We start from the raw sequence: 27,176 nt of genomic DNA, 5'->3' as shown, positions 1-27,176 counted from the left end.
GAATTGTATAGTATAACGTGGTGTGCTAAGGGCGAAGGTACAAGAGGTGCTAGATGTAACGGTGTGGAGGATAGAGTATAGATATGGGTATAGGTATAGGTGTACGTCTGAGGGCTAGGTCGAGGTGTACGCCGTGACGAGAGGTCTGGGCCCGAGATAACTTCATACCAATCTAACAAAAACTGGGATGAAGAGCTGCTTTTTGTGATTCCAACCGCTCTGATCGCTACGGCTGGTAATATATCTCTCGCGCGGAAGCGGACATGGTAATATATCGCGCGCGACGAGACGGACATAACACGTCGCGGCGAGTTGACGCTTTCGGCTCACTATACTTAAACGTCCAAGAAGAAACACGCGTAAAAGGATCCGGATCGGATGCCCGAGGCGAAATTCTCCGAACTCGGGTCCCATAATCGATCCTCGCGACGATCCCTTCACCCTCGTTTGATCTGGGCACTGGCGCACTGGCTGTCCTTCACGTAAAAGGAAGTGGGATGACATAGCATTCAATGATACCAGTGGAGGATTGCAAAGATAGCGCACTCGAATCGCAGCTCGAACAAAAGGCGATCATAGCATCTCATGTGATGGTAGCCAAAGTGCGCTGGCGCCACAGCAGCGCTCGACAAGATATCGTCTATGAAGCACGAACACTTTACTCGGGCCAGACGAAAACGCAGTCGTATCCTTTCCACAATAATGCTATTCTAGTCAACTCAGCAGAGAATCATGGACCCCGGCGAGCGAATGCATTCCTATGCGAACACGTTTGTCGCCCTTGCTCCAGAAGTCGATGCGGGTGGGAACGGATCGATTCTCCTCGGTACCCGCTTCCGATTGAGAACTGCTCAACAAAGATGGGTCTGGACATTCACCGGTATCATGACTATCAGTCTCCTCCACTGACTGGGTATTTCGAGGAAACAAATACAGTACTCACCAGCCGTAGAGGGGTTCGACGATGCGTCAGATGACATGTTTTGTTGTGTATGAACTTGATGCAGTATGATGAAAGAACCAACGCTGGTGTTGGGGTACTTACTACACCGGATAGGATGTAACGCAACATGGCAATGAGTTCGATGGCCTGATTTATATAGCTCAAGTCGAAGTCTCAAGGTAGCTCGAGCGGCAAAAAGAGCGGGTCGGGGTCGGGATATCATTAATGATAAGGAAAGTCCGCTCTCACTGCAAGTTGTCAGATCGATAGTGGCACATCCCTATTATTGTCGTCGTCTTCGATATCTCACCCGACCGGAAATATTGGTACAGCGGAAATTGAATATCGGGAGTGACGTTTGAAGACTATGAGCACTATCTGCACGCGCTGCAGCAGAGCTCCGCTCCTCGTAAGACCGCAAAGCTTGATGACCCCTGCGTGCTTGTGTAGTACGATAAAGGAGGTACGATGGTCAGCGGTATTTGAGCGGGTTACCAGTGGACGTCAAGAGAAACTGGCCGATGATGCCTTTGCGGATTTGACCGCTCGACCTTTGGAGAGTTGGAGGAGTTCAGATACTGAAATACCGCTTTTTACTTTGACACTCGTAGTCCAAGTTGGGAGTTGAACTTGGGAACGATGGCGTACGCCGAGTTCATAGCGATCGCCTAGATCTCCAGGGCCACTCTATGGGTTTTGAGCGAGCGATGATTTTTGCAACTTTGACATCGCTTTGTTATCGGTCTCGCGCAGTTGAAAGACATTGTGAATTGGTGATGCGATGCATATCGCGCAGTTGAAAGACATTGTGAATTGGTGATGCGATGCATATCGAGGATGTCATCATGGCGAGAAAGAACAACAGGCGATCACCACGGCCGGCCGAACAAACCGATTGCGAAACAGTTCGAGCAGGGATCCGTCTGTTCGAGTACTGACAGAAACTACCATCATCTCTGAAGCTGCGCGTATCAGGAGCGCCAGGTCTCGAATTGCCATTCTCTCGATTCAGGGTTGCGACCTGCTGTGACCAAGGATACAACGAGCAAATTGATGCTACATGTTGCGACATCGGTCGCGTTATCAAAATCAAAATCCCTGTTCAAGCGAGAAATCAAGCATGATCTCTTGACTTGTGGAGCTAACCAAGAACCCACACAAAGGAGCAAGTGCTCTGCCCAGTCGTGCCGTGTTTCAACCCCGAAGTGTATCGTTAGAACCCTTTTGCAGCCTTGTAGACAGAAGTCGATTACGTGCATTGTGATAGATTGTAGGCTTATCTGTCGAACGATGTCTCTGTTGCGAGATCGATGCCACCAGCGCCACTAGCGCATGATCTAGCGAGAAAGCCAGAACCCTGTTTGCGCAAACCGCAAAGAAACAAGAACCCACACAAAGGATCGTATTCTCCCTCCTGTCCTGCCGCGTTTCATCGCATGCCGTCACGAGACCATCCTGACGCCACATGACAACATACTGTCGCGACCCCTGTCCTTGTGCCGAAAGCAAGCGAGACGAACGAGCTGTTTCATCCGATCAAAGGAAGTCAAGAGGGGCAAATGGCTGTACAAGTCCACCTGGATCGCGGGCCAATAAGTATATATAAAGCGAGCAAGACGAGGGGGCTTTTGGCGATTTTTGTCGGGGTCTCCCCATCTATACTATCATCACAATCCACCCTCAAACATCACAAACTGAACTTCGCCTCTCGACATATAACACCATCGTTATGTCGTTCAACCCATCCACCGATCAAACAGAGCCCTCTTTCACAGCTCCCTCTAGCGGTGGGGGTCATAGTGCTGGATCCGCACTCGGCTCCTCTACTTCCAGTCAGGGAACCTCGCGAGATAATCTGGGGTCGATCACGGCTCTCGGGGACCGGGACTATGAGGCCGAACTGACCACCCGATGGGCTGCACTCAATGGTCACGAATTCAAACAGCGGCTCGTGAGCCAGTTCTTTGACCTGACCTTCGGTGTCGAAGAGTTTCGGCCTCTTTTCGAGGATTCTGTGCTCGTCTGGTACAACGAACGAACCCGTGACAGTGATAATCTCCAGGAGATGATCTACCGCTTCAAAGCTTTCCAGCATCAGATCAACCAGATGACCAATCATCGGGGTTTTGATCAAAGGGATGGTACGGTGTTTAATTCATGGGCCCTACCTGATGGAGTGCCTCGCGATTACGAGTACATCAATCACCGTCATCCCGAACGCGGCCCGATGACTCTGGATCAAGCGTCAAAGGCGTCTTGCGAAGTATCGATCGCCGATTCTCAACAATCCATCTCCACGACCGTAGATACTGACAAGATGGTTGAGGCCACTTTCATTCCCAAGGGCTATGATCGCTCCAAGGACTACAAAGCGGGATTTGTCGAAGAATGGAACAAGTGCCGTCATGAGCACAACAACGATTACTTTAATTTGGTCAAGAAGTATTTTGAATGGACATTGGTATGGGATCGAGTGTACTACAGAGAGACTATTGGCGCCATTGTTCTCGATCCACGTGAGCGAGATGTTCAACTTCAAAGTGTTCTCTGGTTCTTGAAAGAGATAGAAGCAGAACAGCAGAAGGAAGGGAAGTTAGCAACTTCCAGTTGGCAAGACGAGAATGACGGAACCCCTTCGTCTGCCGAGACCTCCAGAGACGAGGTATTATAGGCGTCACTTGACGCGCGGCCTACGGTGCGCGTCGCCTCGGGGCTCGTTCGGAGACCCTCTCGGGGACTCTCTCGGAGACCTTTTAGGAGATGTTCTCGCAGACGTCTAACTAGTACCTTGTAGTAGTTAGACATCCGTTATTACATTACTATGCCTACCGTTACCTTTCCCCAGTCCCGCGACCTTATTCCCTCTAGACCCGGCAGGTCGGCTGCCAGGCCTTATACGAGGCTGATTCGACGACGAGTCAGGTTACCGGCCCGCGCAAAGGGACCAGATTTGTGCCTGAAGGCTACGACCGCTACAAGAACTACCGAACAGAGTTCATGAAGGAATGGGATGGGTGCAAATCTCAGAACAATGATGAATACAAGACGTTGGTGGATAAGTACATGAGGTGGACAGTCGTCTGGACTGAGAGGTACTTCAGGCTTGCGACTTCCCCTATTGTTCCCGGCCTGGAAGACCGAGACACTCAACTTCAGACCGTTCTACGGAATTTGACAGCGATAGAAGCACAACAGCATGAGGACGGAAAGTTGGCGACTTCCACTTGGCAGGTATTTGAAGATGACGAGCTGGAGTGACCGTGTAGGAAAAGGACAGGACAGTAGATAGATTGGCCCAGACTTGACAATGTAAACTAGTGTAGATTCGATGGCATTGTGATTAGATTTGTGCCAAGTTCAAGCTGCCATTGGCATCTTGCCAGGATTTTTCAATTACGAGATGGTTGCAGCGGAACCATGTTGGCTCCGCGCACGCTATGCCTTGAAATTCTTGAAACGTTTCTCGCGCGTTGGCGTATGAGCGAGCTCTTTTCTAATTTCTCGTCAATAACGGGTCAAACAGTCGAAATTTGTTGTTGCTGCCAAGGGGACTTCGACTTGTGGCATGTTGCAAGATTGTGATAAATTCAAACCCATCACAGCCTCAGCTTTCTGCACGTTGTCACCATCGTTTCGCGGTCTCAGCGCAAACTTACAAGCATACAACACCATATGCACGAAGCCGCGGCTACGAGCAGACTTTAACCTTGTTCCGACTGATACGTCATTTACACAAGGGGTAATTGAGTTTGAGTTTCGGTTACGATTCTCGGGTGATCCGACGCGCAAGGCGGGTCGACGTCATCAGCCGATGTAGCTCTCTTCTGCATACATGTGCGTCAGCAGTGCGGTACCCTATTTCCAAAGTCCATATCCACTCCCCGCACGTTGATACCTCGGCCGACAACCACAACGGTGGGGACGAAAGAGGGTCGATGAAGGAGGTCGCTTTCGCGTTTCAGGTTTTTTACGCGCTTCCTGCTGTTGCCTTGTGGCTGTGACGCGCGATTTGATCCGCGCGGGATGATCATCCAGATCCGAGAATCATGAAACGGGGGCGCAGGGCGACAGAGAGGACGTTTCAGGGCGAAACCGAGGGGTTCTTATTATTATTGACAAGGGGCATATGCCTTTTGGGTTACGAGGGTACGAGGGTCCACAGCGCAAACTCCATGGAGGGGAATGGGAAAGGCACCTTTCGCAGTGTGCAGCCGAGCGGGACCCTCCTTTACTCTCATGCGGTCTCCGTGTAACGCCTCACCCTTTGTTTCGTCTCCCGCGCTGCTCAACCTGGACGAGTATAAAGACCCGCCTCGCTCCTTGAGGTAATTATGCCCCGGGTCTTTTCTCTTTCTACTTTCTTTTCCTCAGGAATCTCTCTCGCTAGGTTTTCCCCATTCGACTTCACGTACTCGACGTACAACAACCTCAACCTCGACCTCGAAACAGAGCTGTGCTCTTCGAACCCTCTCTCTCAATCAATTTCAGCAACATCATCTTCCCGCATCACTCGCTCCACCTTTTCCTCACAAAACAACAACACAACGACACACATCAAGCTTCTTCAAAATCATGACCCGAAACGTCCTCACCCACACCACCGCGCTCGCCCTCCTGGCGATGCCCTCGGTCATGGCGCACATGGCCATCTGGGGGGATTACGTCTATGGAGCAGACTCCGGTCCTATCTATAACCCGTTGCGAGATCTTCCATTCGACCAATGGGTGAGTGTTCGAGTGCTTGAGCGGGAGATGACGTACCGATGTTTTTCGGTCGGTGTTTCAGAGAACTTGTTTAGGAAGGACGCTGATTATTCCGTACCGCTTTTTTCGTTCAACGTTCGTCCCTCGCCATACTTCCTTTTCGATCCAATGCTGCCTCACCCATTTCACCATCCTTCGGCGATACATAGTGGTTCCACGGCTACGCATCCGACACCCCATCCGGAACCCTCTCCCTCACCCCAGGTGGTACTACCGTCATGGACATCGCCTGCCGCAAAGAACATTCCCTATACGGCAATCCCCAAGCTACCGACGTCGCTTGTCCTGTCGACCCTGGGGCGTATCACGCCGGGGGGACTACTTGTCCTGAAGGTGATACATCTTGCCAGATAGGCTGGGAAGGCAACGACGAGGCCAGCCTCTTAGGTTGCGCTTTGGCCATCGCGTACAAACCTACTGGGGCGGAGACGAAGCCCGAGGACTTCATCGTCATGTCCATCCAGGACCGATGTGTCAGGGAACGGGCTACATCTTTCCAGATCCCCAGTAACCTGCCCGCTTGTCCGGAAGGAGGATGCACTTGCGGGTGGTTCTGGTCGGGGAAGAACTCTGATCCGGAGATGTACATGAACGGATTCAAGTGCGACGTCCAAGGCGGGGCTGTGGTCTCTTCTTACCCTACCCCAGGGGAACCGACTAAGGGGTCCGACTTGAGCGGCCCGACTCAGCCGTTTTATTGGGGCAACAGTATGAACAATATCGGATACCAGTTCGCTGGCGGGATCGAGGGGAAACCGACTTACAACGCCGCTTACGGGTGGAAGGTCGGCGCTCAGGAGGGTGCGTTTGCCGGAGTGGCTGGAGCTGAAGGTGCTGGAGCGGGGAACACGCAGTCGATCGCCAACTCTACCAACAACGTCGCCGACCCCGCTGCTCCCGCGCCTGTTGCGCCTATCGAATCGGGTTCAGCCCCTGATGCTGGTGTTGCCGGATCGATGACCACGATGGAATCTGACGAGCCTGATGCTCAGCCTACCGGAGCCGCTGGAGGGAACCCTGGAGGAGAGCCCGAAGCTTCGATCCCGACCGCTACGGGTGGTGGTCGTCCTCGACCTTCCGCTACCGGCGGGCCTGACGATGCCGCTCCTTCTTCCGACCTCAACCTCGGAGGCGGACAAGCTTCGGTCGAAGTTCCTGGGTCTGATGCTGAACCTACTGGAGCGGGCGAGTACGGTGGCGAACCCGCTGATGTCGAACCTACCGCTGCCGCTTCTGGGTCGTACGGAGGGTACGGGAATGGGAACACGAACGGGAACCCTACTGCTGAGTACCCTGCTCGACCTTCCGTTACCGGAGCCGCTGCGGATGGACAACAAGCTCCTCCCGTTCCTTTCCCTTCGGCTGCTCAGGACGGCGCCGTTGACGGCGCTCCTGCTGCTCACGGCACCGGGTGCACTATGACTGGAGGAGGTCGAGGTGGCGGGCGAGGCGGAAGGGGCGGGAACCGATGGGGACCCGACCAGGCTTCCCAGACTGGTGCTGCAGCCGATGCGGCGCAGACTGCTGAAGTCGGGGAGATGGAGTACGAGAAGAGGGGACATATGGAGAAGAGGAGGAGCAGGGCTAGGAGGGCTCATGCCTAAAGCTCTCCTGTGACCGGGTCGTTTCGGACGAGATGGTGGTGGGAGGTCCCTGGTGGACTTTTTGCCTTTCTCGGTTCGACCGATTCTTCAAACCCCCAAGTTCTGATTCCTCGACTTCTTGCGATGCATTATCGAGACGTAGCTTTCTGCTTATCTCCGTTTCGATACGGGGGCATTCCATGTAGCTAGTTGCTGTTCAACGATGTTTATTCGCATGTTACTATCCTATATGTTTCACCTCGATGCCATCGTCGATGACGTCATTTGTTGACGATTTCGATCGACGCCGATCCCCGAGGAAGTCACGGACGATTGACGATCGACCTGCGACCTGGGACCTCTTGATCATCTGCAGATCTACCTCTTACTACGTCTCCTTCGTTCACAACCGACTACACACTCTCGATAGTCAAAATAGCTCAGACTGAACCATAATGTCTACCGCCATCATCCAAGGAGCTACCGGCGGCAAGTTCACAATCCCCACGATCCCCGCTTCCCAAAGATCATGCACTGATACTCGATGCATGTATCACCTCTGTTCTCGCCGTTCGTCGAACACGGCGTCAACTCTCGATATGGTTGCTATCAACCAGGCCTGGGACTACCTCTGGTCAAACTACTACTGGAAAAGACTCAGTTGAACGTGATCGCCCTGACTTCCAAGTCCAAGCCGTCATCCTCTGCCTCATCCTCATCCTCATCCTTATCGGCCTCATCGAAAATCCTATCTCATCCCCGGGTCAAACTCATCAACTCGGTCGACCTTCTGGATGAACAGACTGTTCAACGAGCGGCTGATGAGGTAAAGGATATCTTGGGCGGGAAGAAGGATGTTAGGTTGGTCGTCTGTCTCGCTGGGCAGGTGGGTGATCGATCGCTAGGTCGATGGATCGATAGATCGATAGATCGATAGATCGATAGATTGATAGATCGATGTGGTTTATCGTCGGTCGAGTGTTCTGAAAGCTGATCAGATTCACTTTTCTCTTTTGTCTTCGCCCTCTTTCTTCTGTCCTTTCGCCGGATCACCCTTGTCGTCCGCTTGAACTAACCCCCAGCTTCACCCGGAAAAATCCCTCGCCCAACTAGACCCCTCCACAGCACTCCAATCACTCGCCCTGAACTCTCTGGGCCACCTCCTCCTCTATAAACACATCTTACAGTTCGTCCCTACTTCTCGACAATTCCAATCTCAACTAGAAGATCTGCAAGAAATTGGTGACCCGGCAAGAGGATGGATAAGACCCGATGGAGGTGTCTGGCTATCGACTTCGGCTAGGGTGGGGAGTATTGGGGATAATCGGAAGGGGGGGTGGTATAGTTATCGAGCGTGAGTCATGGTCCTAGGCTTCTCTGGACCTTTTCTTCTTGTTCTTTTCGAACTTTCGCTGTGGGGATGTTTGGCGGGAAGATGTGTGGGGAGGTAATGAGCATGAGCTCGAATAAGTAGGTTAGGATGGGGCGAGGTTGAACGACAAATTGACGAAAGATAAAAATACGACGATGATGACGAGGGTAGGGGGAAAAGAGCGATAGCCCGGGTCGAATAGTTTAATAATAGCGACCTACCGGTACTGAATACTGACGATACTATTGCTCAAAATCTGTGCTTCTGTTTTTTTTTGGCCGACGGTAGATCTAAAGCGGCCTTGAATCAGATGATCCGGACGCTGGACCACGAGGTGAGCACCAGCCGTCAACTTTTGGGGATCGATAATGTCAGCTGATCTATGATTTTGCCTGTTTCTATTACGATTCGATCTGGTCTGGTCTCGTCGTGGACTTTTGTGCTTGGTTCTACGGCGACTGTGATACGGTAGTTGGTCATGAAGAAATCATCGGCTTTGGTGAGTACCCGGCGGAACGCTCTACCCGTCGACTTTGTCGACACAGATCGTCTGAAAGCTCACTCTTTGATCGCACACGGAACTTGATCAGGCTATGGCGTATCGTGAGTCCTCCCCCCACTCCGCAAACACACCGCAACCGGCCAGACGACCCGCTCGACTACCCTATCGCTGACTCTTCGCCACATTCCCGAATACGATTTGACATGACAGACCCAGGCACGACCCTGACCTCATTTACCCGCCCGATTATCGGTTCCCCAGAACCCGATCCCAGTCGAGGCTTGTTCACGCCCGAAGAAGGGGCGTTGAAGATGTTGGAAATGATCCAGCGGGCGAGGCGAGGCGATGTCCGCGGCGAAACTGGGGAGATGACAGGGCATGGTGGGGGATTTTACGATTGGAAGGGAGAGCGTGTGGAGTGGTAGTTCGGGCTAGGTCGGCGGGCGTTGGGTGGTCATGACAAAGTGCCAGTGATCGTCGAGCAATATCGCTGAACGGATTTCTCATGGGAGAGCTGTGGTCCCGGCCCAAACCCAGTGATTCTCCCTACCTTGATTCCTCCCTCCATATTGATACCGACATGTCACTATTATCACGATTGCATGGAATCTACCTGCTACTAGCAGGAGATGACAGGTTCTATGTTGGAAAGACTTGCCGCACATTCCAACAGCGATGGGAGGAGCACCGCGTTCATGGAATAAACCACAGGGTGAGAGAGTTTTGATGGAGGAAGGCAAAAATGGTCTGGTCTCACCACGCTTGACCCCGCAGGTGAGAGCGTTGATGGAGGAAGGCAAAAATGGTCTGGTCTCACCAAGCACGTGCTGCTGGACATTATGCAAGTTCCTGCCGAGTACCGCACGTACCGCTATCGAAATCGATTAACGGATGAAGTGGTTGTAGGTCAAGCAGTAATAGGTTGTAACATGCATCCGTCCGTAACAATCTCAGACAATCCAATCGTAATCTTTTCCATCGGATCGGCCCGCACATCCCGTAAAATTGATGTGGCGAATGGTAGACATGATCAAGGGCTTCGTATCGAACGCTTGTTTGCCGGACTCAGATCGAGGCGATATATCACACATACGTAACCAAATTCGGCATACTTCGTAGCATATTACATCTCTCGTCAATCCCGTATATACGACATGACCACCTTCCCAGGCGCATCACACGACCAACCACCCAAAACTATCCCAGCTCCAAATCAAACCCATCCAATCTATCCCCTTCCGACTTGATATCATCGACCGGTTTACTGATCGGCCAAGACGATCTCCTTGCCCCCGCTCCTCAACGCCGCCTGGACGAACTCTACATCCCACAACGCTCCCCTCGGCTCTCCGTTGTTCTTCACCTCGCCATCTTTCGACTTGCCGAGGACCTTTTCGGCAAACTGACGCACTTCCTCTTTAACACCCACGCTGTCAAACGATTCTCCGCCTTTTTGGGCGGCGGCGCCGGCAAAGGAGAGGACGGAGGGGTCTTCGCTGAGCACTTCGACGGTCCATTTGCCACCCATGGTGACCTTCAACACGGCGTTCAGGCAGGTGATGGTATACACCTGAGGGGTCCCTTCCGGGGTCCTGGGGGCGGAGAAGGACATGAGGAAAGTACCCGAGGGGGTGGACTTGCCCATCTCCAAGTTCTCCGGTTGGGGGAAAGGATCACCGTGAGGGGATACAGTGGACGAGGGGAGGGAGGTTATGGCGAAGATGGTATCGTGCGGCCCGAGGTGGGTTCGATGGAGAGAGGATTGACCGACCAGGTGCGTGGGTTTGGCGGAGCCGAGGATGACTCGGAGGGCGGCTACGGAGTGGACACCGCCGTCCATGAGGAAACCTCCTTGGTATTGAGGTACGTTACGCCATTCGGTAGCGTGGTATTTCGAACCGGACTTGACGTTGTTGACGACCTTGACGTCGTAGTAAAGGACCGGACCCAGGGGGGATTTGCCGGAACCGACCAGCTCGGCCGCACGGAGCACGGCGGGCTCGTGAGCAAAGTTCTCTGCGACCCGCCATTCGAGGTTTTGTCCCTTGTTCTTGAACTCGGATTCGTACATCTCGACGAGCTTCTTGGCGCTGGCCACGTCCGGCCCGATGGGTTTCTCTGAGAGGACGTGTTTGCCAGCCCGGAGAGCCTTCTCGACTATCTCGGGTTGTTTAGGGATCGGGAGGGCGATGATCACGGCGTGGATGTCATCACGCTTCAAGAGCTCTTCGAGGCCATCGTCACCGTGGTAGACGTCGAGCTTGAAGTCGGCCACTTGCTTGTCGAGGGAGAACGAGGTGGCGGTCCGGGAAGAACGCGAGTAGACGGCCTTGAAGTCGATGATGTCGGAAGAGGCTTTGATGGCGGGGACGTGGGCTGCGAGTTGAAAACATAACGAGAACGATTGGATCAGTTTTCGATATTCCTTTGATGATGTCGACAAGTCACGGCTTCGACCCTTCCGGGACTCACCTTCCAAGGCAAAGATTCCCGCGCCGAGGATGGCCAGACCGAGTTTTCCAGATGAAGACGACATGTTGCGAAGGATGAGGTTAGGTTTATTTTGTAAGAGAGTTGTTTGAGTGGAATAAAGGATGTCAATAACAAGGTCGAGGTCGTGTTCATATACTTGTACTCATCGTTCGTCGTCAGCAACACCGAAGGTCACTTTCGGATCCGAAACAGCACCTCCACCTCCACCTTTCATTTCGGGGAATCGTTCGGGAGATTACGTCAGCCAGATCTTCCATCAGGCTATTCCGGGCGAGGTTTTACCGAATCGCGGCTTGTTTTCATGTTTCAGATGGATGCGACGACGAAGGGCGGTCGTTGTATGGCATGGTCTCGTGACGGCGCCGTGTTCCAGTCGGGGAGATTCGGTCGTCTGAAGGAGAGAGCAGGGGATTTCCGACGATCTCGTCAGTCCCATCCTGGTGAGAATGCGTGGTCGAGCGGCGAGTCGTTGCATCCCGGCGTCTGCGCTTGGGTTTTCTGCTCGTTTCAACTTTGGCAGTACCCGTGTATGCAAGGAAAGCCTCGCTTCTTTCCGTCAGGTTTGTTATACGTGAAAGACGGATCCGCCGCCGAGGGACCCTGCTTCTTTCGCTCTACACTACCTTTGCTTGCCGATAAACCATTATAGCACAAACTTGACTCGACCGTCATGACCTTCCGAGCTATGCATTCGGTTTCACCCTCCGCTCGTCTCGCGCTTCCGACACGGTCATATGGAATCCTACCGTATCCGGGTCTGATTCAAGGCTGATCCTGGACGGATCGAGATCGTCGGGATTTGTTATGAAGTCCGTTGTGCAACGACTTTTCTAGGATAAGAAGGACAAGATGGCAAGGCTGCCACCGGGTTGGTCTGGTTGTGCGATAATCGAGTAGGAGTATGGATCAGTAATATCATGGAGAGCGATGGCGACCATAAATCCTACCAAGACAGGACCCAACAATTCGCCGAGGCGATCAATCATCTGTTCTCCATACGCCCGCCCTTCGCATCAGGCCCGTCGAAAAGGACGACCATTCAGAACCTACGAGCGTGGTTACGAGAGCAGTCAACGCTCTACAGCGTCAAAACTTCACGATCAATCCTAGACCTTTGATGTAATATGAAGTTTTTCGTTTTATGATGATGAATCCGCGGTCTTCAAGTCTGTGATACCTCCGGCGTGACGCCTGGCATTCCTGACGCCAAGCTTGTCTTCAGTCAGAGGTCGACAGACACAATTGAAGATTGTGCTCGGTATCGATAGTCGATGGCGAAGCATTCCGACTGTAGATTCTAGGCTTACAACACGCTCATCGTTGTAGCCCATTCAATGGTGTAACGTTCTCAATAGGAGCATAGGGAAAGAAGAACTTTGATCGTCGGCCCGCGGGTTCGACCCAAAGATACAGTTCCGACTGAGACCCTTCATGAAATCTTATCAAAGATAGCCCCCCCCGCTAAGGAAGTGCTCTACGTTCGCCTTCGGTAGTAGCGTTAACTTAGAGGATGTTGCGCTCTGTTGCAAACAGGTCTCCTGTGCGGAACTTTTTCTTTCGTTTGCGGCCTCGTGTTACCAGCGAGTTTGCTCGTCGTCCCGTCTGGAAACTTCACTCGTACAACCAGATGACGGTCGCCCCGGCTGTTCCCTTCACCCCCGGTCCTCCAAGCATAAATCCAACCGGGATTGACCTGGTCAATCCCGGCTTTGGCATATACACGGTAGAGATGACACATCAGGAGGTTTGGATACCACTGTTTGCGATACCCAATAACAGTGCAAATAGACTGTTTGCTCGGCGCAGTGCTTCTGCTGGAGAGGTGGCGGCATTGAGCCAAGTGATCATGCGTCGAGGGTCTTATTCGGGCCTCAGTCAGTCCCCCATGGTGAACGTTAGAACCTTTTATGGTGATGTTTCACTTGACTTTGATACCCATCTACCTGATCTCTCGGCGGAGATACTCTGCTCGCATGGCTCAGGGACGATCGATGGTAACGCTTAAAGAGGCTAAAGGGGTACTTTTGACCCGACATCTACGATAATCAGCGCTTGATCGAGCTCAGTTCCCGTTCTTGGATCCAACCTGTGTGTCGTCGTCAGTTTCTGTCGTTGTCGCTTTCAAAATGTACATCTCAGCCTGTATCCATCATACTTCCTGGCGCCGGGATCTTACACCGTGTTCTTTCCCCCTTACGCTCTCGAATTTAACAACCTCACTCAACCTCACGCCAAAAGGGAAACTCGAGCTCAAAAACTTTAGAGGAGAAGGACAAGGCGCGAAGCCTGAAACACCCTGCCTTGACACCTCGCGAATTCATACGTCCCGAACCAAGCCTTCACAGCGAAACCCCACAGCCAACCTTGTAAGCGTTGCATCCGAGACTCCAAGGAACGCCGCTCAACCTGAACCTCAAAGCTCAACCCAAAGGCAAAACCTCGTGTCATCATGGGGGAAAACCGATGCATCATCCCGTAAGGGAAACGACGCCCCGAAAAACACACACACAACTACAACACGAAAGTCTTAGACCCCCAGCGAAAAAAGAAAAAAAAAAGGCGGCTCGTGTCGGGGGTGGGGGGAATGGAATATATATGATGGACAGCATAAACGAGAGACGTTTAAACCATTCGGTGGAGGAGGGCAGAGATGTTCTCGCCTCGGTTACCGGCGTCACCTCCCTCGACGAAGTTGGTGAACTTTCGGTCGGCCCATCCACCTGCAGCACAAGCGAAGTAGCACGAGACACAAAGACGTCAGCACGGATGACCCCTGTAATAACACGGACTTCTGCGGACTAACCGTTGGGGTTGGAGAGCTTGAAGGGGTAAAGGAAGGTGGTGGCGGCCTTGAAGTTGGGTCCGCAGGTGATCAACTCGTGGACCAAGTCCTCGACGCAGACGAGGCCGTGCTTGCCCAAAGCCTTCTCGATGACCGAGTTGTCGTGCAAGGGGATCCTCTGTCCGGCGATCTTGGCGTAACCTCGCTTGTAGACGAGCTCCTTGACGGCCTTGAGGTTGGGCTCACTATAGGGGAGGAAGGTACGAAAAGACGTTTGAGGAAAATTGACGTAGGGGGTCGATGGATGTAATCAGCTCTCTGCCCTACTCGCCCGCGCCTCTCGTGAGAGAGTGGGGTTTTCGGACCGAACGACTACTCACCCGTAGGTGATGTATGGTTCGACGAGACGAAGCATCTGCTGGGTAGCCTTGGTGACCCTGACAAAGACACCGTTGTTGATCTGGAGCAATCGGAGGAGCTGGAGGATCTTTCGGGGCTTGGGGGCGATCTTGGAGATACTACCGGGTTGAACGGGGCGAGCACAAGTCGAACGGTCAGCCAACTCCCTTTCCTCTGCCCGCTACTCCGATGTCCTCGGACTCACCCCTTGATCCTGATGACAAAGTAGACCTTGGACTCGGCAGGGACGTAGAAGTCACCGGTCTTCCTGGCCTCCCTCTTCAACCTGATCTCCTCCCTCTCCTTGTTTCGGTACTCCTTGACGTACTGGTCGGCACGCTTGAAGATGACCTTTCGCTGGGCCTGTCGCTTCTGCTCGTCGTGATGGTGGGGCGAGGGTCGTCGAAGGAAGATATAAGAACAAGAATCGATCGAGTTAGCTTGCCGTACTCGCAATCATCCTCTTCTTCCACAACCCCACGCCGCAACACCGCAACCCATCATCCCCATCATCTCCCCACAAGATTCTTCTCAAAAACAGTCAGTCCCGAAAGATGGTTAACTATAACAGGCATCATCGTCGTCCTCCCCTTTTACCAGGTACACGACAGACTAGCCGATCCGAGGCTCAAGAGTGTTGGCCCGATTTTTTGCATCATCCTGTTTTTGTCTCGCGTGGGTCTCTCTTTTCTCGATTGCGTGGTTTGATTGCGGTGGTTGTGATGAGGTTTGCGAGGCGAACGGAAATGGGTAGAGCGATGGGGAAAGGAGGTGGGTGTCGATGGCAGCCGAAGTGTAGATGCGGTAGACCAGATCGAGGTTGCTGATCGACCCTGGAAATTTCTCCCCAATTCCCGGTTGATCGACCCGCTTCCCCCAGATCCACCGGCACCGTCCTCTTCCCGCTACGTCTCATCCTCCTCGACGATATGTCTATCGGTACTAACCTTCTGAGCCTCGGCAGCCTTGGCCAACTTCTCCTCCCTCGACTTCTCGGTCGACCTCCTCTTCTTCAACAAGGTCTCGGGGACGGCGACCTGCTCGGCGGTAGGGGTGGTGGTGGAGACGGCCATTCTTGCGATGTTGTCTTCTTTTTTTGGTAGTGGTGGTGAGGGACGAACGGAAAAAGGAGAGGGATTCAAGATCGTTTAGGTGGTATGATCGAACTTGATACGAGGTCGTTTGTTGAAACTCTGAGCTTCAGAGGTCTCGAGAGCTGAGACTCTGAGCGACTCGGCTCAGAAAAACTTGGCTCGGACTTAGAGTGTTCTAGTTGTTTTCAAATGTGAGGACGGCTTACGTGAACACTTACGTAACCGTCGACAACGTGCAAGCTCGACGAGTATGACAGCCCGCGCGTGTCGATGGTTGGCCGGTGGCAGTTACGTAAGTGTCGACAGTTGTCGATGGCTCGCGCTTCCAGATTTCGAACAAGTCTTCATTGATTGTCAATCACGTGATTGCTTCACGTTGACCTTGCTCTGCTCTTTCCACTCTCGTCACCTCTGTCTCTCAGCGTGTCTGTCGCGGTCCGCGCTCGACCATCGATCAACCTCTATCATACCAACGTCCATATACACGACCTTACCTCGCACTCGTCCCCTCTTTCAAGACAACACCCGTAGACTCGTTCTTAGACCTCCGGAAAACTCTTTTTCAAGATGGTGAGCGTCCAGGCTGCAAACGTCGGATCTGGATCGGTTGGACGGGAGGAGTCGTGCTGTGCCGAAGTCAAGCAGATGGAAGGGCAAAGGGATGGATTTGGAGAGGATACAGGGGGAGATATCCCGTAGCAACTCGGGATGGCAGCAAGAGGCGTAGTGAAAGAGCCGTCGAAGCCGAATCTCGGTCATCTATCGAGAATCTCTGTCAGCGACACTCTGAACCTGCCCCGTCACCCCGGAGCTGCACGGAATAACCCTCTATCCCCTCTGTTCATCTTCAAACAACGCACACGACCCTCTGTCAATCGAGCCGGCCGACAAACTCGCCCAAACAAATCCACTACAAAACACAAAAGGAACCTTTGACTGACTTTATCCTTCATCTTTCAATAATCACTACAGTCTAACACTGCTGAGCTCGCTGCTACTTACGCCGCCTTGATCTTGGCCGACGAGGGTGTCGAAATCACCGTGAGTGCTACCCCTTCTTGGCGTCTGGAAGAAATTGTGAGATTGCGGGATTGCTAACACATTCTATCTTTGCCTTTGTGTCTTCTCTGTTTCTTTGGGGTCTCCGTCTCGTCCGCATGGTGGATTGTGGCCCTGCTCGCCATCGCTCGATTCAATACATTCGGAAACGTTCGCAGGCCGACAAGATCACCGCCATCACCTCCGCCGCTTCGGTCGAGGTCGAGCCCATCTGGGCTTCCCTCCTCGCCAAGGCCCTCGAGGGCAAGGACGTCAAGTCCATGCTCTCTAACATCGGAGCTGGTGGTGGTGCCCCCGCCGCCGCTGGTCCCGGTGCCGCTGCCGCTGGTGGTGCCGCTGCCGGTGGTGCCGAGCCCGCTGCCGAGGAGAAGAAGGAGGAGGCCAAGGAGGGTGAGTTAACGAATTAAGGATATTCGGGACAGCTGTCGCTTTCGAGATGGTGGGCTGATTATCATGACGTTTTCGACGCTTGTAGAGTCCGACGACGACATGGGATTCGGACTGTTCGACTAAACATCTCGCAACATTCCCCCTCATTTCTCGATCCGACTCTTCTCTCCCCCATCTCCCCCTCATATACACAAAAGCAGCGGACCTCGGAAGAAGCTCTTTATCAAGGATGGACCTCTCTGCATCTCTCTCTCTGGCCCCGCTCGATCGCCGTGTTACGGCTTTCCTCTCGTCTCTGTCTCGCTTAGTTGTTTGACGGGGATGAGATGGATGTTACGGTCAAGATGATGTAGATTCGTTTCGGTCCTCGATGGAATATATTCCGAGCCCTGTTTCCTTCTTTTTCGCAGAGCATTTTTTTGCTCTTGAGACGAATTGGCCGTGTGGGCTAGAAAGCCTCGGCTTCACGTCGTACTGCGCATCGTGGTTCTGGCGGGTGTGTAGGTTGCGTTTCAGGATGTCGTCCCCAGCGGATTTTCTTCGACCGAGTAGGAACCCGATGCTTTTGGCTCTACGACAACCCGAAGCGCGTGAACAGGTCTGTTTCAGGTCACACATCGGGTGCATATTGCGTTTCACGTCGAGCATATTCTTTGACTAGTGACTTCTCGTCGCGTTCTCATCTTCGACGATCTGGTCCTCCGTATCTTCTTGCTATTCGCCGTGCAGCCAAGATGAAGGCTTTGATGTATTGCAGCGTCTAAATCCCTCGAAAATGTGGGCGAACGAGGACGTCGAGAAAGTGCCCGGCAGACCGCCGGATGAGGAGCTTATGCCAGACTCGACTTGGCAATGATTGCCTCCGGAACTCAGAGGGTTTGTTTTACGAAGACAAGCTGAAATCTCAATGGAAACATCAAGAATAGGCCGATCATTTCAAGAGCATCTTTGTTGACGACATCGAGTGACGGCATCTCGACAGATCGAAAGCGCATGACAGTCTCCCGTGGACACTCGCCGCAATGTGATTTCCGTGGATTAGAGGAGAGTGGATCGACCTGTTAGCTCACTCGATCTGGTAAAGGACAAGTCACCATCTATTATCAAATTTACATTTGCATATACGATTACCCTACGATACAGACTAAAGGAGACCGGTCTTCTACAACAAAGCGCGAATGCCCGTGTATCAGCGTCGCGAATGCGATGGACCTTTTCCTTTCTTTTTCGCTTTATAGCGCCGTTGCGCGAGCACAGCCAACTGACTCTGGCGGACTTGCGACATATCCAGACGGCATGTGTTGTTCTTCAAGTATTGCCGTATATGGCGGTCTTCCACGTCGATCCCGCCGTATCCGTTCCTCTCAAGGTATTCCCTCACCACGACAATCGCAGCACTATTGTAAACGCTGTGGGATTGATCTTCACAGCTGCCAGGGTGATACCATAGCATTTCCGGGCACGAGTTACAGTCGTGGCGTTTGTGCAAGTCTGCTTGGGGTGCTGTCCTCATCCATTCGATCAACTTCTCTCGGAAAGCCTCAATCTGATCCGAAGACCATCCCACATGAATAGGACCCGCTTCTGGGACCGTACTCTCGACAGTCGGCGTTAGTTCGGATACGCTTAGACTGGTTCCTTCACTGTTCTTGCTCTCGGCTCGGCGCTTCTTCCTCCAACTTCTATTCGTCAACATTTTCCCCAGACGTACTTGGTAATCCTTCCGGTTGATAAGAGCATTCCCGGGCTCATCTCGACGCGACCGGTATCTATCCCGATTGACGTACATCCAGATGTGGAAGCTTTCCATCTTCGAGCTCGTAGCATCTACGTTCCATGTGCCTCGCGGCCATCCGAGAACATTTTCTAGGTTGTCCGCTACGATGTCGACTGCAGCACTGTGGTAGATTCTATGGATTTGTGCTGAGCAGCGCTGGTCATCTGGGTCGAACCAATTCAATTCATTACATTTGCGACACTTGAAGCTTGAGCTCCACAATTTCGATTGGCTGTCCCTTAAGACCTTGATCGCTCCTGACCACAGGGACATTTCTCGGGCAGGGGAATCTACTATGGCAGAATTCAAAGACTCTGTGGCCGGTAAAGAAGATTCGGGAAACGATCGTGTTCTCTGCGATGATCCGTCAGGGATTGCAGGTGGAAACTCTCCGTTATACTGATCGTTACTTGGAAACATTTCATGTGCGCCCAAGATCGACTCGAAGCAGCCTGAAACTAGTACCTGCGCATCTTGTTCCGCCTGACGCTGTTTGATATCAGCTGGTACCGGGAGATTTAGATATCAATATGTGTACCAATCAGGGTTCTAGCCTGACTGGGCGATTTAGAGGTAGTATATAGATCACTCACTAAGATGAGCTCGCTTGTTGCTCAAGCTCGACGCGCTGCCCACCATATCCCTTGCATTGACAAGTGCCAAGTCATTGGAGTATGCTGCAGACGAACCTAGGTAATTGCGCTGATGCTCTTGCTTAGCCGTACCTCGAAGTGCCGGGTAACCTGCTTGACCTCTAGGGAAAGCACTATCACCTCGGGAAGCGTTCTGATCCTGTAGAAGTGAAAAATCGAAGGGACTGAAAGGTGCGATTGGCTGAACGTATCCCGACGCTTCCGTGCAAAAAGAAGGTTCTGAATGAGCCGATAGTCCGTATGACGGATAGCTGGCCGAGGGTGGCGGAGGGCCTTGCATGAACATCATTGAAGGGGCCAGGTGAGGAAAGGCGCCGTCTGGGAAACCAGAGAGAGATGGGTCCACGTTGGAATACTGCTCTCGGTATGTCTGCATATTCCATTCGGCGTAATCAGGTACCATTAGGTGGCATGGATATTCTGCCGGCTGATGGCCAGATAAAGAGGGTGATACTGGGTGTCCGACGAGCGACTCAGGATTTTCAGGGGACGTGTGCAGATTCCCGCCTGGTTGGCTGTAGTGGGTTTTGGAACTGGCGGCTCGATCGGGCTCATAGATGTTGCTAGGCCCAGTCCGGACGCCTTCCGGTGCGACCGCCCATGATTGCCCCTTTACAAGGAAAGGTTCTACAGATACGAATGAGTTCGCGGATGGCTCGTACATGTACGGCAAATACCCGGACGAGGCCGTATCCAAAATTGCACTCAGAGGGTCTACAGACAAGTCGAGTGCGGACATCGCTCGCAGCTGAATGGTTTCTCCTCGGCGAAAAGATCGGTTGCTCAGTGGCATCAGTCGTTTCGTCACGTTGATAGGGACATGCTAAACTACTGTATAGATAGATATAAAGACCCCCTGGCAACCGGGTGTACTCTCGACCAATGGGCATGCTATCTTAACAACAAAGGAAAGGATGGGAGAAGCCTGTTGATCAGCTGATCAGCTGAACGCGGCGCGATACGCGATATGTGTGCTTCACGAGGTTGCTAGCAGATATAGCAGAAAGCAATACAACTGTTGCAACCTGGCTTGGGGTCGAAATCACTCACGAGTCAGTCTGTGAACTTGTACCGTCACATCTTTTTGTGTTGTATCGTGCATACCTTACATCAACTTTGATGATATGACGAAGTCGGACTCTCACTGCCCCCAAAGCCTACTAAGTATATGAGTTTTTTTTTTCTAATGCTGCTCAGGACAGACTATTTACCTGCAAGTTCAAGGTCATCAAGGCGGTCGCCTCTCGATCTTGCCGAACCCCTACCTTAACTATACGACTGCGCGACTGCTCAATTATGGTTAAGCGACAGGCAACAGAACTCGCGCACGCGCGTGAGGCTTTAATAGAGTTCTTGTCTGTCGCCTGATCACCCATTGCTCGAGTTTATCATGCACCTTGACCCTCAGCATTTGTACCTTGAACAGACTAATCCTGTCCTGCGACAGGTCGTCGACGCAATCGTACATTCGCTAGCTCACGACTGGTTTGCGTTACCCCTTCCGTTTGCCCCAGCAGAATCTCCTCCGAGGACACCTCTTTCGTTGTTCGATCCGTCTCCTCAGGCACGAGCCTGTCGATTGAATTCTCCGCCTCCCCTCCCTCGATGACGGCTTTCATCTCTGCCTTGTCACCCTCACCAAGTCGTTCCGCCACTTCCCGAGCCCTCTCGACGCGCTTGGCTTGCGCGATATAGAGCCAGACTTCTGCAAACGCCACGATCAATGCTGCCAAGAATGCCAACAGAATCGCCTTGACGATGCAATACGGAAGGACAGAGTATCAGTCACGGTCCCTGCTTCCGAAAGAAGCTCGTTATCGCCGCACCTTTTCTGGGCGCAACCCCGCCGAAGTTTTAGCCACCACAAAGACAGCTCCTCCCACACCACCAACCGAGAACAACACGTTGGCGGCTGCAGCGAGCTCTTTTCGTATCGAGTGGTATTCCTGGCCGAAAGTCAAGTTAGTCTTGTTCTTTGCTTCGAGCAGGTGCGAGGGCAAAAGGTTGTGATCCTGCGTGGTAGCGTCAGAGTCAGTGGGCAAATATCGAATGAAAGATCAGCTTTGACTGACCAAGTCGGGGTTCGCGGCGATCAAGCGTTCCTGTGCACGTGTCGTTCGGGTCTTGGTCCCGGAGAGGAGAGAAATGAGCTGATAGTCGGAGGGATCTGAATGCGTGTTTCCGGTCAATATCTCGAATTCGAAGCGAGTAGTGCCCCCATCCACGCACCCAGACGATGGCGGTTCATTGATGCGGATCCTTCGTCAGACCGCGACCATTTCGCGATATCCGATAATATTTGTCTGCTGATGTATTCTTCTTCGTCGGTCACAGTGTCGTCGTTAGGGTCGTCATTGTCATTCTTTTGGTCGTTTGTATCGTTCGTATCGGTTTCTTCTAGCATATATCCCGGGGACCCTTGGAGGCTCGATTGTATTGCGTCTCGCAAGACCCCTGGCAAGTCACTGCACTTCAAAAGGTCTTGCAGAGAGACCCGGAGATGGGGCGGTACCGTCATATCAAGATCGTGTACTGTATTTCAAGTCGTCAATCTGAGATTAATCAGGCTGATTGAAGACACAGACGGTTCCCGCTTACTCCTTACTAGCTGTAGCTCGACCTGGAAGCGGTGGCGGGACTCGCCTCGAGTCACCTTGGCCGGAAGGAAGATTGGGTACAAACTTTGGGACGGCATTACCGTTAGAAGCAGCTGACCGTGCTGCATTGAGTAGACCGCTGGCCTGAGATCCGATGTTCGTCTTGGCCATCTTGTCGGAAAGGGTAGAGAAATTGGAAGCCAGGCTGGACACGCTGGATTGACGCGTTGCGGAGCCAGAAGGGAATCGCGGGAAGGGAGGAACTGCAGGGTACACTGCGCTCGCATTCGAGGCCGTGACAGTGGACGCTGGGACCTGACGACGAGGAGGCGGCAACACTGCTGCAGAGCCAGTCTGCGCTGGGCTCCGTTGAGGCGGAGGAGTGGCTTTGATTGGCTTTAGCGAAGCTACCCGGACATAGTCGTCCTCGGTGGTGGTCGAGACTAGTGACGAGGAGGATGGCACACGTTCTGGATCGCGGCAGTTCTTACGCACCATTAGCACAAAAGCGCTAGGGCAGAGTGCCAGCGTTCGGGATACTCACGTTGAGATTGTAGAGTTGAAGGTTTGGGTGGCCGGGGTGGAGGAGCCGCTGGAACACAGTAAGAGATCAGCTGTGGACGGATCCTGGTTCACATCCTGTAATGTCTTTTACCTTTGGCTGGAGGTGCCGGGTCAAGAGAGATCAAGTCTGGCTCTACAGGAGTCTTTTTCGTCCTGTCGGGGACACTTGGAGGGGCTCGCTTGACAGGCGTTGAAGGCTTGACATTCGATGAGGGTCGTATCGTTACTGATTTGCCTTCTAGTCTTTTGTTCAGCTCATCCACGATCTTTTGTTTCTTGGCCTCGTTGACGATATGGACCGTCAAGTCGAAAGTAGCGTAAACCGGACGATGGTCGGAGGTTTTGATGTTCGCAATGGTATAGTCCCTGTTCTCGAGCTGTTGCAAAGCGGTTGAGCTTTCAGACTTGAAGTCGAGCATATCCAAAAGAGCTCACCAGTTTTCCTTGCCATAAAATTCGGTCTGAGGTTACGGCGAATGTCAGCTCGGGTAATCCATGCAGACACTATGGGTGATCACTAACCTGTCCAAGCAGGAATGCGCTGTTTCTCGCTCGTATCGTAATCATCGGTGCCGACATCGCTAAGACGCATGCTCGTATCAGCCACCCATCTCTCTGAACGCAAGAAAGCGGACCTACTATTTGTAGGTCGGTCTACAAGAGTGGTGACGGAACCGGTCAGTATCATGACATGAACCTACATCCGCCATATAACTCACGGAAAAGCGATCTGAGCCTCGATATATCCAGCGAAAGCGTCTTTATGCACCATAGACAAGCGAAGCTGATCGGCTTCCCACAGCTGCTGGAAGTCCCTCCCGTCAATAGCTGTCCGGACTTCTTCATTTGACAGGTTGAGACGATAATTCTGGCGATATCAGGAAGGAAGCGATATGAGCTGGCAATGTCAGAACTACTATCTGATAGCCCTGCTCACGCAATCAGCCGCCCAGATTATCACACTAAAGGGAACGATTTTTAGCTTCCAGGCAATCCGGTTCATAGTGCTGAGTGCTCACTCGTGATCAGCGATCGTTCTTCCCCTCTGAAATGCCAACCCGTTGTTGATAGTATGGAAGTCCGCATTACGTTCTGCGACATTGGTGTGGCCGGCCGCCAAATGACACGTCATGAGACATAAAGGTGTATCATGTAGATCCAGGCGGATACCGCAACCACCCTTGTTCCCGGACATTCCGCGCAAGCCGGTCTATACGCCAATAGGATAAGCCACAAGTTGCTACCGATCCAGTGCGACAAGCAGCACTTGCCTTTCTGGAAGCGCCTTCAACCCGGGTGATGGACGATAGCAAGTCGGCCTTGACGTAGACGAAAATGGCGGTCCCAACCAGCTGTTCGCTTCGCAGCAGGACGTATGCGTCCTTGCCAGCATGACGTTCGAAAGTCGCGGAAAGAACGGATTCGCATTTGCGTCTGGCAGGCGAACAGGACGGACGTAAGCACCGTCTCCACTCCGTTCAGCTGGATGTTTCCTGCTCACCTCGCCGCGGGATCGGTCTGTAGTATCTGCTGCGCATTCAATGGAACAAGTTCCTGGAAGGCGATCGAATACAGATCGTAGCTAGAGCGGACGAGAAATATCGATCAACAGCATGCCTCGGTCCGTGCATAGTGGGGGCATCTTACGATTTCTGGCCTGAAATTCATCAATCCGACAGGTTTTACTGATCAGCCAAGTAGATTATCCTATCGGATCGGTCAACTCACCTTCCGGGAACAACCAATCCTCCAGGTCTCCGCTCAAGGCCCTCCCGCACAAGTTCCAAGTCCCGGTAAAGATGGAAACTTCCTTGGGACTAGAGTATTCGGAAAGTCTCGATGTCAGAGCGGCCTGGATCGAATCTGAGATCGGATCGTAAACTCGGACAGGCTTTTGTCCGGCCATGATGCCCTGAAAAGCGCAAGATATGTCGCTTAGTCTCATGTGGTTACCAAGCTCCGCTTCGTTATTGGCTTACCAGGAACAGCTCGATCGAGGCCTGCTTGTCCGAATCATTGAACGTCGCCTGAATCGCCCTCCCCACGCTCTTACTGGCATCGCTGATTAGACTGGCGAAGCTCCGTTTCCCACTTCTTGTGACACTCGTGTTGAGTGCTCCAGTACCCGCGTAGATTTTCGACAGGGCGTCCCCATTGTCCGCCCACAATCCTCGATGAGCAGAGAGGATGGCGGCGGTTGTCGAGTATGCCGACGAGGTCGAATGGCCGAGCGAGACGAGGAAGCTGGAGATAGTCAACGAGGAGAAGACATCCTCGACATAGTTCGTCCTGTCCAGGCTGTGATCAAGGGGACATGTTAGCTTTTCTCTACATCAGATATGAGCGCTAAAGCTACAACTTACCAATCCAGACACTGAGGACGGAGTCGGTTCGAGACGGATAATCAACTACCTTGTCAACTAGCTGAAGTCCACTTCTCTGCCACTCACGTTGACTCGAAAGACACCAGACTGGCGCATGACAATATCCCCCGAAGATCTATCGATCACGTTCCACCCGTACCTCTCCCGCGTATCCCTCACACTGGATATCCTCTTGCCAAAGTCCTCTTTCACAACATCATGTCCACTGACCCTCACATTAGCGTGGAAATCGTAAGGTGTGAGAGTGACTAGATCTTCTTCCTCCCCGGTCAACGGGTTGATGGTCCTATCCGACGCCCTCAAGGTATTTGAAAGGGAGACGAGGTGGGCGTTGTATATGTCCGAGAGTATCGTCTCGTTCTCGCCCTGTCCTAGGAGGTTGATACAGTGTACACTCCCGTAATGGTCGATCAGATCCAAGAAATGCTTATCAAAAGCCGGTTGGCTCGCCGCTTGAGGTCGCGTGATCTGGAGTTTCTGAGCAAACGTCTGATTGCCCACTTGTTCCCAGAAGAGGGGGACGCTCCCTCGGACTTGGAGGAAACTCATGACCATGTCGTCCATAGCGAGAATGGTCTCGGTCTCGACAAAGTTGGCGACGTTGCCATCATCGTCGACACCTCGGGTCCGGAATCGAGCTCCAGCGCGTTTCCAGCCGAGTCGACTGATCAAAGCGAGACTCGTTTGTGGCTGTTGTTGAGTGCCAGATAGACGGGATGGTGAGATTGCCACAGCTCCAGCGAATCCTTGGATGAGGGGGACGAGGAATTTCTGGTCGTCTAGATGAGCCCGCTGCATTGGCAAGAGGGATTGACGGAAGTGCAACAACGGCTGCAAAATGTTTTGGTTCCAAACTAGAACAGGAACGAGAAACACTTTTCATCAGGATTCCAAGGCCAGGACTTCTCCCCCGGTCCATATAGTCGACTGACCGAACCGCTCATCCATCCCATCCAAACACCCCTCTCCCTCTCCTTTGCCCTCTACCTCCCGCTTCATTCGCTTCCAATCCCACCCCCTCAAACTCCTGCTCATATCCCAATCGCCATTCGTGGCGAAATAAAAGGTCCCCGTAGACAAGATCTTCTTGATCCCTTCAGCTGGGTTCAGCGGAGGTGGCACTGCCGCCGGGGAGTTATATGGGTCTCGCGGGTTGCCATTATTGAGGTTCGAGGAGGCAAAGGCGGACTGATAATACCCGTCATCCTCGAACGCTTCTTCCCCGGGTTGAGGTGCGAGTGGGACTAAAGTAGGGTCGTCCCACAGGGAAGAACCTAAACAGTGGAATTCCACCGAGAGGACTTTGGAGGGGGTCAGATGCGTCTGGGGGATGATAGGCGGGAGAGTGAGGGAAGATGAGATGAGGACGAGAAATGTTTCTGATGATCCATTTGTGTCTATGTATATTCATCGAATTGTTCAGCAGACGCTTTGGGGATACGTGCAGAGATAGCAAGGCTCACCGATAGGTAGACTGAGCAGACCGAGAAGACCCCCAATAGAACGCCCTGCGTTCACCTTGATCAGACCTCGCTGATCGACATCCTCCAAATTTAACAACTCGACGATGGCCGAGTTCCCTTCTTTGCGCGATATTGCTGCTCGGAAGACGTTCTCATTCAATTCCTGTTCTAGCTCATCTTGATCCGGTTGTTTGAATAGGAGAGCATGGGTGGAGGAGAAGAGGTAGAAGGTCCGCGGTTGTGGGCGGAGGTATAGCTGGAACGACATGGCGTTCCCAGTGTGGGGGAAGATGAGAAGCAGGTGAGATAGGCAAGACTTGAGATAGGAGTCTTGCTCAGCTGGCGATCAGAGCCATT

The 27,176-nt window shown here is 52.7% G+C and overlaps 7 protein-coding genes across 7 annotated transcripts; 4 read left to right on the top strand and 3 right to left on the bottom strand.

Moving 5' to 3' along the window:
• Nucleotides 1-2,672: 2,672 nt before the first annotated feature.
• HD553DRAFT_322976 (uncharacterized protein) lies at nt 2,673-4,201 on the top strand (the record flags this gene model as incomplete). Its single annotated transcript, XM_046181355.1, has 2 exons — nt 2,673-3,459; nt 3,885-4,201. 2 exons carry the CDS (start codon nt 2,673-2,675, stop codon nt 4,199-4,201), a joined length of 1,104 nt encoding a protein of 367 aa, XP_046038249.1.
• Nucleotides 4,202-5,515: 1,314 nt separating this feature from the next.
• Nucleotides 5,516-6,642, top strand: HD553DRAFT_269982 (uncharacterized protein; the record flags this gene model as incomplete). Its single annotated transcript, XM_046177641.1, has 3 exons — nt 5,516-5,668; nt 5,857-6,031; nt 6,071-6,642. Coding segments are annotated over 3 exons (900 nt in total), but the record flags the coding sequence as incomplete, so codon positions are not given.
• Nucleotides 6,643-7,551: 909 nt separating this feature from the next.
• HD553DRAFT_200367 (uncharacterized protein) lies at nt 7,552-9,686 on the top strand. The gene is made up of 7 exons (XM_046177094.1): nt 7,552-7,779; nt 7,908-8,176; nt 8,373-8,644; nt 8,951-8,996; nt 9,135-9,161; nt 9,253-9,265; nt 9,375-9,686. The coding sequence occupies exons 1-7, from the start codon at nt 7,746-7,748 to the stop codon at nt 9,587-9,589; spliced, it is 876 nt and encodes a 291-aa protein (XP_046038247.1). The 5' UTR covers nt 7,552-7,745; the 3' UTR covers nt 9,590-9,686.
• A 294-nt stretch (nt 9,687-9,980) lies between these two features.
• HD553DRAFT_308316 (uncharacterized protein) lies at nt 9,981-11,766 on the bottom strand. Its single transcript, XM_046179530.1, has 2 exons — nt 11,637-11,766; nt 9,981-11,540 (listed from the first exon to the last, which is right to left on the bottom strand). The coding sequence occupies exons 1-2, from the start codon at nt 11,698-11,700 to the stop codon at nt 10,426-10,428; spliced, it is 1,179 nt and encodes a 392-aa protein (XP_046038246.1). The 5' UTR covers nt 11,701-11,766; the 3' UTR covers nt 9,981-10,425.
• A 2,199-nt stretch (nt 11,767-13,965) lies between these two features.
• On the bottom strand, nt 13,966-15,973 carry HD553DRAFT_308315 (ribosomal protein L30, ferredoxin-like fold domain-containing protein). Its single transcript, XM_046179529.1, has 5 exons — nt 15,786-15,973; nt 15,044-15,210; nt 14,820-14,957; nt 14,461-14,684; nt 13,966-14,377 (listed from the first exon to the last, which is right to left on the bottom strand). Exons 1-5 carry the CDS (start codon nt 15,909-15,911, stop codon nt 14,280-14,282), a joined length of 753 nt encoding a protein of 250 aa, XP_046038245.1. The 5' UTR covers nt 15,912-15,973; the 3' UTR covers nt 13,966-14,279.
• Nucleotides 15,974-16,296: 323 nt separating this feature from the next.
• On the top strand, nt 16,297-17,506 carry HD553DRAFT_308312 (60S acidic ribosomal protein P1; the record flags this gene model as incomplete). Its single annotated transcript, XM_046179528.1, has 4 exons — nt 16,297-16,502; nt 16,905-16,973; nt 17,150-17,381; nt 17,467-17,506. Exons 1-4 carry the CDS (start codon nt 16,500-16,502, stop codon nt 17,502-17,504), a joined length of 342 nt encoding a protein of 113 aa, XP_046038244.1. The 5' UTR covers nt 16,297-16,499.
• Nucleotides 17,507-23,223: 5,717 nt separating this feature from the next.
• Nucleotides 23,224-27,087, bottom strand: HD553DRAFT_258073 (SacI homology domain-containing protein; the record flags this gene model as incomplete). The annotated part of the gene is made up of 14 exons (XM_046177375.1): nt 23,224-23,349; nt 23,408-23,433; nt 23,495-23,565; nt 23,692-23,840; nt 23,910-23,934; nt 23,992-24,182; nt 24,217-24,406; nt 24,474-24,554; nt 24,715-24,884; nt 24,952-25,270; nt 25,336-25,346; nt 25,423-26,210; nt 26,289-26,753; nt 26,820-27,087. Coding segments are annotated over 14 exons (2,880 nt in total), but the record flags the coding sequence as incomplete, so codon positions are not given.
• Nucleotides 27,088-27,176: the final 89 nt, after the last annotated feature.

Source organism: Filobasidium floriforme (assembly GCF_021052385.1).
Source record: "Filobasidium floriforme strain CBS 6241 chromosome Unknown HD553scaffold_6, whole genome shotgun sequence".
Lineage (NCBI taxonomy): Eukaryota > Fungi > Basidiomycota > Tremellomycetes > Filobasidiales > Filobasidiaceae > Filobasidium > Filobasidium floriforme.
This window is presented reverse-complemented; position numbering and strand designations above follow the sequence as displayed.

What these genes read in the sequence shown, in the direction of transcription:
- HD553DRAFT_200367 (XM_046177094.1), top strand. Translation starts at nt 7,746, where the DNA reads ATGTCTACCGCCATCATCCAAGGAGCTACCGGCG. An exon ending in CATCCAAGGAGCTACCGGCG is followed by an intron (nt 7,780 to 7,907) that starts GCAAGTTCACAA and finishes GCTATCAACCAG; the next exon opens with GCCTGGGACTACCTCTGGTC. An exon ending in TCCGGACGCTGGACCACGAG is followed by an intron (nt 8,997 to 9,134) that starts GTGAGCACCAGC and finishes GTGATACGGTAG; the next exon opens with TTGGTCATGAAGAAATCATC.
- HD553DRAFT_308316 (XM_046179530.1), bottom strand. Translation starts at nt 11,700, where the DNA reads ATGTCGTCTTCATCTGGAAAACTCGGTCTGGCCATCCTCGGCGCGGGA. An exon ending in GGGAATCTTTGCCTTGGAAG is followed by an intron (nt 11,541 to 11,636) that starts GTGAGTCCCGGA and finishes TTCAACTCGCAG; the next exon opens with CCCACGTCCCCGCCATCAAA.
- HD553DRAFT_308315 (XM_046179529.1), bottom strand. Translation starts at nt 15,911, where the DNA reads ATGGCCGTCTCCACCACCACCCCTACCGCCGAGCAGGTCGCCGTCCCC. An exon ending in TTTGTCATCAGGATCAAGGG is followed by an intron (nt 14,958 to 15,043) that starts GTGAGTCCGAGG and finishes TCAACCCGGTAG; the next exon opens with TATCTCCAAGATCGCCCCCA. An exon ending in GAACCATACATCACCTACGG is followed by an intron (nt 14,685 to 14,819) that starts GTGAGTAGTCGT and finishes CCTCCCCTATAG; the next exon opens with TGAGCCCAACCTCAAGGCCG.